The sequence below is a fragment of the Myodes glareolus genome, chromosome 10 (assembly GCF_982192425.1).
Source record: "Myodes glareolus chromosome 10, mMyoGla1.1, whole genome shotgun sequence".
NCBI classification, from domain to species: Eukaryota; Metazoa; Chordata; class Mammalia; order Rodentia; family Cricetidae; genus Myodes; species Myodes glareolus.
This window is the reverse complement of record NC_142035.1, coordinates 48,325,414-48,338,601: the sequence shown is the minus strand read 5'-3', so window position 1 is coordinate 48,338,601 and position 13,188 is coordinate 48,325,414. Positions and strand designations below refer to the sequence as shown.

Below are 13,188 nucleotides of genomic sequence, written 5' to 3'. Positions count from 1 at the left end.
CTTTCTTTTTCTTTTTTTAATTTATTATGTATATAGTGTTCTGGGCACCAGATCTCATTATAGATGGGTGTGAGCCATCATGTGGTTGCTGGGAATTGAACTCAGGACCTCTGGAAGAGCAGCCAGTTCTCTTAACCTCTGAGCCATCTCTCCAGTCCAAGGCCAACTTTCAAAGTTGTGTTATGGAGTTCAACAAATTGATGCATGTAAGACTACAACATGCCAGGTACCCAACAATAACACAGCACCAGGTCTGGATGAGATCAGTCATCTGGCCTGGGTGGTGAACACCAGAGCATCAAGTGAATGAAACATTTGTCTCATAATTATCTGAGACTGTAAGACTGATACTGACAAGGTCCACTGGGCTAAATGATCTTCCTATAAGGTTGCCCTTATTCCCCGAGTCTATGTGAAGAGCTGCCAAAGAATTTGGGGGGCTTCTTTCCACGTTTGAGAAAAGGGTCCAGAACTGCTCGAAGCCTTTTCAAATGGGATGTGATTTTTCTCACTGACAAGACGTGTGAAGTACCACCACCTTGTGGGACTTTCCTGCAGTTTCCTTCCCTGGAATTCTCACAGATGGAGTTTAAAATGTTCCTTCTATTGCCACAGGCTGTCACCGGTGTTGACAGAAAGTAAAACTTCGGGCTAACAAAGACGACACAGTTACTGTCTGATCCAGAGGACAGTCACATCCACACAGAAGTGGGGAGGCCTAGGTGCCTACGGCTAAACGCTCAAAGTGGAAACCCACCCTGAAAGCCCATAGCCCCACTCAGAAATGCTGCTCATTTAGGACATAGTCTCGGCAGAAACTCCTCAGTAAACTCTTTTCGGAAAAACAACTGCCTGAATAAGAATTTTTTGTTAAATATCTATAAATTCTTCAGCTAACCCTCTCAAGAGGTGAAGCCCAATTCACCTTCCCTTTGACTGCAAATTGAACCTAATGGATGTAAAATACCTCTGGTCCCAAGCATTTTGGAAAGAACATACTTAACCTAAAGCTTCAAAGTGAAGGAGATGCACTTGGTAGTAAGCCCTGTAGTAAGGAGATTGGTTCTCAAGCGCAGGCCTCAGAAGGGAACAGACACCCTACAGCATGGAACCAGGCCTGAAGGAGGCCCAGAGCTCAGAGGCGCTATGCATCTGGCTGCCACCAGCACATCTAAGAGGACAGACTGGCTGCATAAGCCACGTTACAGTAGAGCTAATGGCCCAAGACACAACCTTCAAACCTGACTGAGCACAAAGACCTGACATATCACTGTCTGTCCCTAGCAATAAATTGTGAAAAGTGCCATTTTTTTAAGAGCCAAGTAAAAGAAATTATTTTTTTTCAAAATAGAATGGATTCTTAACATGGCTGTTTAAAGTAGAAAGGATGAAGATACTAACAATTACAAATTTACCATCTGAATGGATTTTCCAGTCCCTATCACTTAATCAGTGAAAGTAAATATTTATCTACTGCCATTGGAAGCTGAATGGTATTGGTAACTGTTTCACCATGAGAAACTTAATTATATTCATTTAGAGACTATGTGTTTACACACGTACGTGAATTACTGAAGTAATTTTAAAACGAGTTTAGGAGGATGTGTAAAAATGATGTTAGCAAATTCTCTCATAAAATGTTCTTTTATTAGCAAATGAACCAAAAAGTGAACTGGAAAGACGGCTCAGTGATGGAGCACTCACCTAGCATCCTTGAGGCCCTGAGTTCAATCACCAAAACCACAAAAAGCCAAAAGAAAAACTATTATAAAGATCTTGCACATTTTGTTAAAGCACTCAGTAATTTAACAAAATTAACCGGGCGTGGCGGTGCACACCTTTAATCCCAGCATTGGGAGGAAGATGCAGGGGGACTTCTGTGATTTCCAGTCCAACTTGGTCTATAAAGTGAGTTCTAGAACAGTCAGGGCTGTTACACAGAAGCCCTGCCTTGAAAAACCAAATTAAATAAATTAAATTAAATTAAAAAAAACAACAACAACAAAAAAAAAAACCCCAGACCTTTCTTACAAATGTGCCTCATAGTCATGAGACTTTTCACAATCCCCCAAAGAGTTGTAGTAGAGCTCAGTCGGTGAGTGAGTACATTCGGGGCCTGCACTGATGGCTTAGGACTGGGAGATAGCCCAGAGGATCAGAAGTTCAAAGATCATTCTCTGTTACAGAGCCGACTGGAAGTCAGTCCTGGAAAGAAGAGAGATAAAGAGGGAAGGAGGTACAGAGAAACCCTGTCTCAAGAGAAAAAAAAAAAAGGAAGGAAGGAGGAAGGGAGAAGAAGGGGGGGAAGGGGGACGGAAAGAAAAGAGGGAGAAATAAGAAAAGGAAAGAGTGATGAGAGTGATGAGAGGTGAAGAAGAGGAAGGGGCCGAAAGAAAAGAAAATAGTGAACAGGAAGGAGAAATTCCCTTAGCATTATTATTTTTAATTCATTAAGGCACAGACTATTTAATAGATAACTATGTTTGGGCCTTATAATTCTAGCATTATTTAAAGTAATTTTTTTTAATCTAAAGAAAAAGTAATTTTAAATTAGCCGCTTCGGTGTGCCTATAAGCAGCCCTGGAGAAGAGCAAAGCTATGGGGCCTACCCGGCGATGAGCAACACGTGGCTCCGAGCAGCGCCGGGTTCAATGAAGCAGCGCAGGGAACAGACCTAGGAAGGAGTAAACCGCCCTTCCTGTCTACGCTACTGCTCGCACCATCACTTTTTGAGCAATAAAAGAGGAAGAGGTAGGTGGAGAGGAGCCGCCATTTCTGCAGCGTCTGTGACGGAAGCCCAGGCGACAGGCGGGGACACGGAGTGTCTGTCACCAGAGGCCGCAGGCCAGCGGAAAACCTGCGACGCTCGTCAGGGAGCCTCTCCTCCGCTCATTGAGTTCCGCCGCTCGGGCCACGGGGGACAAAAGCACGAGAGATGGACAAGGGCGGCCCCCAGAGCACTCTATGGCCTCAGGGCGCCATGCGTACCGGATCACCGCACCGGCTCGCTCGCGCAGCCGCAGAGGCTCGGCTGGGCCGGCCCGCTCGCGCCCGCTCCAGTCCAGCCCGCCCGACGGGCGATACCACCCCCGCGGACCCCTCCGGAGGCAGAAAAATGGTTCCGTCCCCAGCCTCTGATTGGCCAGGCGGGAGAAGGCGTGGCCTCCGCAGTCTGGTTCCGCGCTCCAGAGCGCGCAAGCCGCATTGCGAGCTGGGCACGGAGCAGGCGCCATGGTGAGGAGTGGTTCTGGGTTTTTAGCGACGTGAAGGCCTGGGTGCGGGTCTAGGTGTGCTGCTTTTGGGTTCGGGTCGGAGTCTGGGCCGGGACCTGCTCAAGGAGCGGCCCAGCGGACCCGGAGATTTGACTGATGGCCCGCGCGCCGGCTCCCGTTTCAGGTTCTGCTGCACGTGCTGTTCGAGCATGCGGTCGGCTACGCGCTGTTGGCGCTGAAGGAAGTGGAGGAAATCAGCCTGCTGCTGCCGCAGGTGGGTGGGATCGGTGGGCTTACGGTGCTGCATTGCAGCCCCTAAGGCCGCCGAACCCCATCATGCACCGCGTGTTCCCACGTGGCCGACCGCACCGGCGCGGCGGGGGGGGGCGAGTGAAAGCCTTGGAACGAGATCTTTAATTAATGCGCATCCACGTAATCTCCTTAGAGATTGGAGCTAAACTTCTCAGATTCCATTTCCTGAGAATTAAAGTAGAATCGGGATGTGGGGCTTATCACCAGTGTTTCAATTACTATTACAGCTGGTGTTCCTGGTTTACTGCGCTTAGAGGCCAAATTAAAAGAAAACCCATTCATCCTTCTCTCCACAGGTAGAGGAGTGTGTACTTAACCTTGGCAAATTTCACAATGTCGTTCGTTTGGTGGCCTTTTGTCCGTTTTCTTCATCCCAGGTTGCCTTGGAAAATGCCAATGCCGTGTCTGAGGGTGAGTTAAATCCCTGAGCGCCATGTGATCCCTGATTGTGTTCTTCGATGATTTTGTTCAAAGCATGATATGTACTAGGCATTGAGACTTACAAAATAACACACCTTAAAAAATCTGACTTCACCGAGTTGGATGCTTCCCAGTCGTGCTGCTGTGGTAAAGCCAGGCTTTGCAATGATGACTTGAGAATCTGTCAATCCACTGAGTATTCACTGATGTCTCCATGTTTCTGAGCAATGCCTGGAGGGGGGTTGGATGCTCCTGCATGATCCGATGTGGAGGCCAGGTCCTCTTTTACAGGTAAAGTGTTCTTCAGCGTGTTAGTGGGAGCTGTGTTCTTTGTTCCAAGGTGTTGTTCATGAGGACCTCCGCCTGCTTCTGGAAACATACCTGCCATCTAAAAAGAAGAAAGTACTGCTGGGGGTTGGAGACCCCAAGATTGGTGCTGCAATACAGGAAGAATTGGGATATAACTGCCAGACTGGGGGTGTGATAGCTGAGGTCCTTCGAGGTAAGATAACCCTACTTACTGTAAAGATTTTTATATGTAGGAGTGTTTGCATGTATTGTGGGTGCAATACCCATAGAGGCCAGTAGAGGGGACTAGAGATAGATGGTTATCAACTGTAAGTGGCCACGTGGATTCTAGAAGAGACTTTCTTATGCACAGCCCTACCTTCCTTTCAGGAGTTCGTCTGCACTTCCATAATCTGGTAAAGGGTCTGACAGACCTGTCTGCTTGTAAAGCCCAGCTAGGGCTGGGGCACAGCTATTCTCGTGCCAAAGTAAAATTTAATGTGAATCGGGTGGACAACATGATCATCCAGTCCATAAGTCTTCTGGACCAACTGGATAAAGATATCAATACCTTCTCGATGCGTGTCAGGTAAGATGCAGTGCAGAGGCTACCAAACCCTGGGTGGTTCTTTGGCCTGAAGTTTAGCTATTACAAACTTAACCAGGTCAAGCAGGGCAGATACTTTGTATGGGTAGAATAATGGACTGAAGCCAGGCCTCCTTGTGCTTACCACAGGCTGTGTTCTTACACTGGCTGTATAGAAAGAGGAGGCATAATAAAGCCACCCCATGTACACCTCAGCCCAGGCCACTGTGCCTGGTCTGTATTGTGAATGGGGAGACACGGATTTGAGAGAGTCTGGGATCTGATTTGTTTGAGGTTTGGCAAACTGGGTCAAGGAATGATTGTTCCTCTGCAGGGAGTGGTATGGGTACCATTTTCCAGAGCTGGTGAAGATCATCAATGACAATGCCACATACTGTCGCCTGGCTCAGTTCATTGGGAACCGCAGGGAGCTGAATGAGGAAAAGCTGGAGAAACTGGAAGAGTTGACGATGGATGGGGCCAAGGCTAAGGCCATTTTGGATGCCTCTCGGTCCTCCATGGGTCAGTGCAGAGCCCGGCCACCTGCGTAAGGTACGAGACTCCTTGAGTATGTGGTCCCCCTGTTCACACTAGGTGTTTCCTAGGCATGGACATATCTGCTATCGACTTGATAAACATCGAGAGCTTCTCCAGTCGTGTGGTGTCTTTGTCAGAGTATCGCCAGAGCCTACACACTTACCTTCGCTCCAAGATGAGCCAAGTAGCCCCCAGCCTGTCAGCCTTAATTGGGGAAGCGGTGCGTCATGGGGAACACAAATGGGGGAATAAAAGTGTTAACATCTGTACCGCTATACTTCTGGCTACCATGTTGTCCCTAGTTGTTGCATGGTGGGGAGGAGAATAGGGTGTGAAACCACAGGTCAGTTCCCCCTTACTCACCTTGCTTCTTCCTTGGATCTTTCTCCAGGTAGGTGCACGTCTCATTGCTCATGCTGGCAGCCTCACCAACCTGGCCAAGTACCCAGCATCCACAGTACAGATCCTTGGGGCTGAAAAGGCCCTGTTCAGGTACCAGTGAGGGCGCCTGCCCATGTCAGGTGCCGCTTCTGGTGCCCACTGCTTTGTTTGGGGATTACAATGATGGCTGACCAGGACTCCCTGACCTATACAGGCCTCTGCTATGGGGGTGATGGCCAGTCCTGGTGTCTGAGTGATTCCCAGGGCCCAGCAAAAAGGGACCAAGTTTCCAGGTCAGCGACATTGGATGCCTTCCCTCTCTGCCTTTGGGAACTGGGTTGGCATGTGTCGAGGTAGAAAGTCCAGCCAAGCCTGGTGTGAGAGTGTGGGGAGAGAGGGAACTTGGACAGTTGGGCCAGGTCTTCTGACCCTAAACTGTTGACTGAATATTCTAACAGAGCCCTGAAGACAAGAGGTAATACACCAAAATATGGACTCATTTTCCATTCTACCTTCATTGGTCGAGCAGCTGCAAAGAACAAAGGCCGCATCTCCCGATATCTAGCGAACAAGTGCAGTATTGCATCAAGAATTGACTGCTTCTCTGGTATGGGTAGAGAAGTTGACATTTGAGGGGGAAGGGTTTACGGGAAGGGGGGAGTGAACCCAGCTTCTACAATGATGGTAATATTTTTCGTCAACAGAGATCACCTAGTGAGTGTTGACACTTTGGGTCTGAGAGAAGCTGAGGGTAGAGGGACTGGTGGTTACTTTGTTATTGCAAGGGTATAATGGGCTTTGTTTACACATACACACTCATCTAGAGGTACCCACAAGTGTGTTTGGGGAGAAACTCCGAGAACAAGTTGAGGAGCGGTTGTCTTTCTATGAGACTGGAGAGATTCCACGGAAGAACCTGGATGTCATGAAGGAAGCCATGGTTCAGGTCAGTATGTACTTTGGGAATAACTGAATGCTGTAATTTTGTTGGAAGTGATGAACTGTCTTGGCCTGATTAAGAAATGGAGGCAAGAAAACTGATTTAATGAGCCTGATCCAGCAGAGCTGGAAGTGCTGTGGGAAGCCAGGGGTCTTTCGGGGTTTCAGTGCTTTCCTTTTTGCCAGGCAGAGGAAGCGGCTGCTGAAATTACCAGAAAACTGGAAAAACAGGAGAAGAAACGCTTGAAGAAGGAAAAGAAGCGACTGGCTGCGCTGGCCCAGGCATCTTCTGAAAACAGTAGCACTCCAGAGGAGTGTGAGGTCAGTCCTCTACTCAGGTCCTAGGTTGTGGACTTTCAACAGTAGAACAAAGGACATCAAACCATGGCCTGGAGCTTGGGCTTTTTGGACTAAAACTACCTCTTGATTCTATAGGGAGGAGATAGGTGCTGAGAGAACTTAACTAAGAGCCAAGAATGCTGGTTGTAGTACATGGCCCATTCCACGGGCAGGGCAAGTGTGCTCTGTCCTCAGCTGCCTCCCAGGAGTCCTCAACCAAGGATAGTGTGATTTCCTGCCCTCCCTGTTCTGTTTGGAGGTGATAGTGTCTCATGATAGGGTGTGGAGGCAGGGAGGTCACCAGTCTAGAATTGTCCACCAAGCTATTAGCATTTCCTTTTCAGGGTCCCCTGGGAGCCCTGCATGATGTCTGTTGTGACCAGCATACAGGGGTTTTTCTCTGGGGTTTAAGAGGGTCAATCCACTATATTTTTCTCTACCTGGGAGTAGCTTTGAGACTGGATTACCAAAGTGCCCATGCAACTAAGTCATCAGGAGGTTTGCTCTTCTGCCTAGATTCTAATAGGAACTGCAGCTGTAAACAAATAGAAGCAACATGTTCATTGTCTTATTTTCCCTTCAGGAGACACTCGAAAAACCTAAGAAGAAGAAAAAATTAAAACCCCAGGAGACTCCACAGGAAAATGGAATGGAAGACCCACCTGTCACTTTGTCTAAAAGTAAGAAAAAGAAAGCTTTTCCCAAGGAGGAGTTGGCCAGTGACACTGAAGAGGTGGCTACTAGCAGCTTAAGTCCTCCCAAGAGGAAGAAATCCTCACCTAAGGAGGAGGTGGCCAGTGAACCAGAAGAGGCAGCAAGCCCCATTGTCCCCAAGAAGAAAAGGAAATTTTCTGACGAACCTGAAGCCGCTGCTAGCTCTACAAAGAGTACAAAGAAAAAGAAAAAGTCCCAAAAAGCATCCCAAGAGGATTAAAATGGACATGCTTGGTGGGAGGGGCATACCTTGAAGGTGACAGTTCCTACCCATGATTAACCCCAATAAAAACACAAAAAAGTAGCTTGTATGTTTATTTATTGATTTTTTTTTACATGTACATGTGTAGGATTTATGACAGGGCAGCAATGACAGCTTCAGTGAAGTCGTGACATGTGGCATAACCACCCATGTCTGAGGTTCGAACCTGTAGAAAAAAGCTGTCATCATCCTGTGTTTTTGGACAGTCCCAACACCCACCCTGTACTGGTACCCTTAGTGCCAGCCCCCAGGACAGCCTAGCCTGAGAAAAGCAATTATGGTCTACTGTCTATAGATGGTCTCTTCCCTGGTCCATTGTACTGAAGGGATGTGTAGGTAGCATGGTCCTTTTGAAGTTGGAGGGAGTGAGGGCTCTAGCCCCCATGGGGGTGCAGATGGCCGATGACAGACTTGATGAAGTCAGTTGTGGTGCTGTAGCCGCCCATGTCTCGAGTCCGAACCTACAGCCGCCACCAGCAATAGCCGTGGGGAAGAAAAGAGAGCCCATGAAGAAGATGGGGCAATATGACATGGAGGCCAAGAAAAAAGAATGTAGCAAGAATGGAAGGTGAAGAATGGAACAAGGACCTGCTCACTTCTGAGCAGACAGGCAGTACAGGAGGATGAACAGGAACAGGCACTGGGATGGGGAGATCAAAGGATGAGGTTACCTTGCAGGAGCAGGTAAAGAGACCAGGTGGGAGGAAAGACAGGCAGGACCTACTCCTGCCTGCCTGCTACCTCCACCCCCAGACAAAGCTGCAAGGTCTGCATTCAGATGGCCCCAGAAAGGCTCAATGGATGGTGCAGGAAAAGGAACAGCAGATGGAACTAAGGTAAAGAAGACCAAGAGGATGAAACAGCCAGAAAAGGGAGGTGAGTAACCCTGAAATCACAGCAGGTAGTATGGGGACCTGGAGGGAAAGTGCCCCTCTCAAGTGCCCCAGCAGATGGTGCTGAGCCCTTTAGACCCTTCTGAACTTACCTTGCCAACTTTGATCACCTTCTTTACAGCATCTGCAATCATGTTGGAGTGATACTCAAGGCTGTCAACACAGGAGAATCTCAGAATCCAACCAGAACACCCCACCCAGATTTTCCCACTGTGCTTCCCCTTCCAACACCCACCCTCCACCCCACTTCAGCTTCCCATAACTTACTTGAGATGCCGCAGCATGTTGGAAGCGGACAGCAGCATGGCAGTGGGATTGGCTATATTCCTGCCCACTGCCTGGGCAAAGGGGTGCCGAGCACCCTGTGGAAAAAACAAGCCAGAATCACTGGAAGGAGACAGGCACATGCAGAGGAGAAGGTCTACAAAAGGCATTATAGCACAGGAGGGCAGGCCAAGGTGACTAGGAGGTGTAGGGGGTGGGAGAGGAAGCAGCACTGGGATGGAGGAGGAACACAGCACACCTACCCAAGGTCAGAGAAGGCTGGGTACAGATAACCAGATAATCAACAGAAAATAATTTCTTTTTTTTTTTTTTCTTAGTTTGGGTTTTGGGGACAGGGTCTCACTATGTAGCTCTGGCTATCCTGGAGCTATATTGGCCAGGCTGGTCTTGAACTCAGATATCCACCTGCATCTGCCTCCCAAGTGCTGGGATTAAAGACACGTGCCACCACTATGCCCAGGGGAAAAATAATCATGCTCACCGTCTCAAAAACTGCATACTCTGCACTGTAGCTCTCACCAGGGACCACACCAGCTCCCCCAACAAGGCCAGCAGCCAGATTGTCAATAATGTTTCCGTAAAGATTAGGCATCACAAGTACATCAAACTGGTAAGGATTCTGCACCAGCTAGGGGTAAGATTATGAGAATGAAAAAGAGTTCCAAAAAAAGAGATTTCCACTCCCTGCTCTCACTCTGTGAACTCACCTGCATGCAGCAATTGTCTATGATCATTGTCTCAAATTTGATTTTGGGGTACAGTTCAGCGACTTCCTCACAGCACTGCAAGAACAACCCATCCCCAAGTTTCCTGTTCATGGACCAAAGAGACAAAAATCAGTCGAGAGAGCTAAAGGGATACCTCTCCAGGAACCCAGACACACAAAAAGCCCTGTCTCACATGATGTTGGCCTTATGGACAGCTGTGACCTTGTTCCGCCCTTTCTTGGTGGCATAGTCAAATGCAAACTTTGCAATCCTTTGAGACTTGGTTCGAGTGACAATCTTCAGGCACTCGATGACACCCTTTGCGCTCTAGGCAAGAGAAGTGACTGATGACAAACACTCGGAAAGGCAGGGAAGGGGCCTCTACCTCTTGCCTGCCTCTCTCCGTGCCCCCCCACCCCCTAGTTTCTGCCCTTACCTCATGTTCCAGAGAGCTATATTCCCCTTCTGTCTGCTCTCGAATGATTACCAGGTCTAGATTGTTATGCCGAGTCATGTACCCAGGGAGTGACTTCACATGGACCACATTGGCAAACAAGTCCAACTTACGCCTGAGGGCAAACAGTCATCAGTTCTGTGCTGGTGCCCAGCACCCCCTGACCAAGCCTACCCATCCACCTACCTCAGCTGCATATCATAGGAAGCTAATTCGCCCTTATACTCCATCGGGGTATAGATCTTCCCTGTGGAAACAAAGTGTGGGGGGAAGTAGGGTTAGACAGAGGTCGAGCAGAAACTGGGGTCCAATCTCCTACGAAAGTCATATAACCTAGACTCCCAGCTCCCACTCACGAATCCCTCACCCTTTATTGCCCCTGGCAAGAGGTAAAGAACAGATAATGTAGCTAAAACACAAAGCAATAAATGTAATGCTTTAGTTGTATCTATGTTTGAATTTCTTTCTTTTCTTTTTTTTTTTTTTGCTTTTTGGTTTTTCGAGATAGGGTTTCTCTGTAGCTTTAGAACTTGTCTCGGAACTAGCTCTTGTAGACCAGGCTGGACTCAAACTCACAGAGATCCGCCTGCTTCTGCCTCCCGAGTGCAGGATTAAAAGTGTGCACCACAAAATGACCTAAGGGCTATTTGTTTTTAATCAAATAACAAACTGGGTTTAATAACAAACTGAAAAGCAGCCCTAGGGGATCAGTGGCTTTCCTTATGCTCCTGGGTCTGACTTTCTATTTTCTCAGCTACTACTTACTGAAAATCGACTGCAATCAAAACCACACCAAGTCCTGCCCTCGACAAGCAAACAATGCATTGGGGAAGACAAGGAATGGGATTAACAATAAACAGAGGCGAGCAGAGGAGGAATCCTCTCTGATAATATTAGGGAATGTTATAAAGCTGGCACTTTTAATCAGTTCCTTGGTTAACTGAGTATAGTGGGCTGAACAATGATCCCCAAAATGACAGGCCCATGCCCTTATGCCAAGAAACCATAAACAAAATTTATTGGGATGGGGTGGGGAGCTGTAAATGTGACCTTACTAGGAAAAACCCTTTTTTCAGATAGAATTAGGAATCTTGAGATAAAATTGCCCTGGATGAGGGTGGGCCCTAAAATCCAGTGGTAAATGAAAAAGAAGAGATAAAGGTGATCGTAAAAAGAGAATAATGTCTACAAACCAAAGAACACCGGGAAAAGGATTCTCATTCTAGGCCTTCAGAGGGACTGTAACCTCAGAACTGAGAGTACACTTAGATTATTTTCAGCCACCCACAAAACCGTAGCATCCAATGGCAACCATAGAAAATGAACATGAGCGAGTGAGGATTCTGAGAGGTGACATCAGAGAGGGACCAGTGTCAGGAGAGGGAAGAGCACAAGTCAAGACAACTCGCACAGCTGTTGGTGAGCAAAGCACAGAACAAGCTGTGGAAAGGAAAACAGAAAAGTCAGGGGCCAGATTATAAAGAAAACGGATTTAGAAAACGGCCTATAGGGGAAAACCAAGAAGTCAAAAGAATCCAATAAGGGGAATAAAAGAACACAGCAGAAGAAATGGAACGGTTAGAATGGGCACTGCTGACACGGGCTAACAGGGTCTGACCACGGAGACAACAGACTCAGCAGGCAACAAACCCATGCAGCTTCGCTGACCCCCTAAGTTTCCCACTAAGAAACAAACTCCCAAGTATCAGTAGAGGGCAGTCTGAGAAGCCGACATATACATGCCACAGAGAGAGACTTATGAACACTTGCTCATTTGACTTTAAATGACAGAGTCAGTGGCATACAAACCGATGATAGCAACTTTGTTCTCCTTCATGGAACTCAGCAGCTGCTCCAGCTTCTCCTCAGAAGCCATATTCTGCACCTCGCTCAGGTGATGTTCCTTGAATTCCACGGGGACAGCAGCGGCCTTCAGGGATCAGTCCAAGCACAGGACTGGGTCAGAAATGAACCTTCCATCTCAAACCACCCATTCCCGCATGCAGCTCGACCACTCATGCCCTGCCACAGGCTACTCACCTTGAACACCTCCTTAACAGCGTGCATGAGCTCTGGACCCACGCCGTCTCCAGGCAACATGGTCACAGGAAAGGCACCCTCAACAGTCACATCTTCTGCCTGTGAGTGGGGCCCGCGGAGATGGAGCAGGGGCAGAAGCAGGAGTCAGAGAGAGAGAGAGAGAGAGATGGGGAGGGGAAACCCAGGGGAGCGACAAGGATGGACGGGAGCGAAACCGGGCTCGAGCGTACCTGGCTCTGTGAAGCGGCATGAGCCGTAGCCGATGTTCGGAGACCTCTCCAAGCGCCGGGGTTCCGAGCGGCGACCACCGCCTGCGACAGACACAAGGTCAGATCTGGGACACCCAGACCCCTTACACCGCGCTGACCTTGCCTTCTTTTGGAAATTCCGGACAAACCCTCCGCTCTTCCACCCACCCACCCTCTGCCCAACACGTCCCCGGCCTCACTCGGGTCAGCCAGCGGACACTGCTCAGCGCTGCCATCTTCTGCGGAAGGAGTCGCGCAGGAAGTGACGCAGGAAGCGATCGCGACCATGGGATCTGAACTTCCTGTCGGCCCTGGCGAGTTTGGCTGTTCTTTCTCTATTACCAATCGGGAGGGTATATCGATTAAGTTACCTCTGGCCTTCTGTTTAGTAATATAGAATCATGGGACACATAGCCTGTTTGTTTGTTTGCTTTGTTTTCAGTCGTCAGGCTTAATTTTTTTTGAAACTTCAATACTATTAAATATTAAAGAACATGTGGCTATTTGTCCAACGAGGACGTGAGTTTAACAGTAAGTTGAGAATTCTAGGGAGTCTGTGAATGTTTCTGCT

At 48.3% G+C, this 13,188-nt stretch overlaps 2 protein-coding genes and 5 non-coding genes across 8 annotated transcripts; 6 read left to right on the top strand and 1 right to left on the bottom strand.

Annotated features, from left to right (window-relative positions):
- The first annotated feature begins 3,106 nt into the window (after positions 1-3,106).
- Positions 3,107-8,032, top strand: Nop56 (NOP56 ribonucleoprotein). The gene is made up of 12 exons (XM_048459544.3): positions 3,107-3,234; positions 3,397-3,486; positions 3,821-3,935; positions 4,285-4,446; positions 4,623-4,821; positions 5,153-5,340; positions 5,424-5,575; positions 5,747-5,847; positions 6,195-6,343; positions 6,561-6,682; positions 6,862-6,996; positions 7,598-8,032. Exons 1-12 carry the CDS (start codon positions 3,232-3,234, stop codon positions 7,946-7,948), a joined length of 1,767 nt encoding a protein of 588 aa, XP_048315501.2. The 5' UTR covers positions 3,107-3,231; the 3' UTR covers positions 7,949-8,032.
- Positions 4,105-4,172, top strand: LOC125416939 (small nucleolar RNA SNORD110). Its single transcript, XR_007237016.2, has one exon. It is a non-coding gene; the product is annotated as a small nucleolar RNA SNORD110 (small nucleolar RNA).
- On the top strand, positions 4,947-5,079 carry LOC125416935 (small nucleolar RNA SNORA51). Its single transcript, XR_007237013.1, has one exon. It is a non-coding gene; the product is annotated as a small nucleolar RNA SNORA51 (small nucleolar RNA).
- On the top strand, positions 5,910-5,995 carry LOC125416937 (small nucleolar RNA SNORD86). The gene has a single exon (XR_007237014.1). It is a non-coding gene; the product is annotated as a small nucleolar RNA SNORD86 (small nucleolar RNA).
- LOC125416934 (small nucleolar RNA SNORD56) lies at positions 6,410-6,479 on the top strand. Its single transcript, XR_007237012.1, has one exon. It is a non-coding gene; the product is annotated as a small nucleolar RNA SNORD56 (small nucleolar RNA).
- LOC125416932 (small nucleolar RNA SNORD57) lies at positions 6,725-6,794 on the top strand. The gene has a single exon (XR_007237011.1). It is a non-coding gene; the product is annotated as a small nucleolar RNA SNORD57 (small nucleolar RNA).
- On the bottom strand, positions 8,031-12,898 carry Idh3b (isocitrate dehydrogenase (NAD(+)) 3 non-catalytic subunit beta). Of its 2 annotated transcripts, none has more exons than XM_048459545.3 (12): positions 12,818-12,898; positions 12,600-12,680; positions 12,370-12,468; positions 12,139-12,259; positions 10,516-10,576; positions 10,312-10,444; positions 10,069-10,202; positions 9,876-9,978; positions 9,650-9,796; positions 9,151-9,245; positions 8,976-9,036; positions 8,031-8,451 (listed from the first exon to the last, which is right to left on the bottom strand). In XM_048459545.3, exons 1-12 carry the CDS (start codon positions 12,851-12,853, stop codon positions 8,365-8,367), a joined length of 1,158 nt encoding a protein of 385 aa, XP_048315502.1. In that variant the 5' UTR covers positions 12,854-12,898; the 3' UTR covers positions 8,031-8,364. The 2 variants fall into 2 exon arrangements, with proteins under 2 accessions (XP_048315502.1, XP_048315503.1); XM_048459546.3 differs by having other exon boundaries at positions 8,031-8,156.
- Positions 12,899-13,188: the final 290 nt, after the last annotated feature.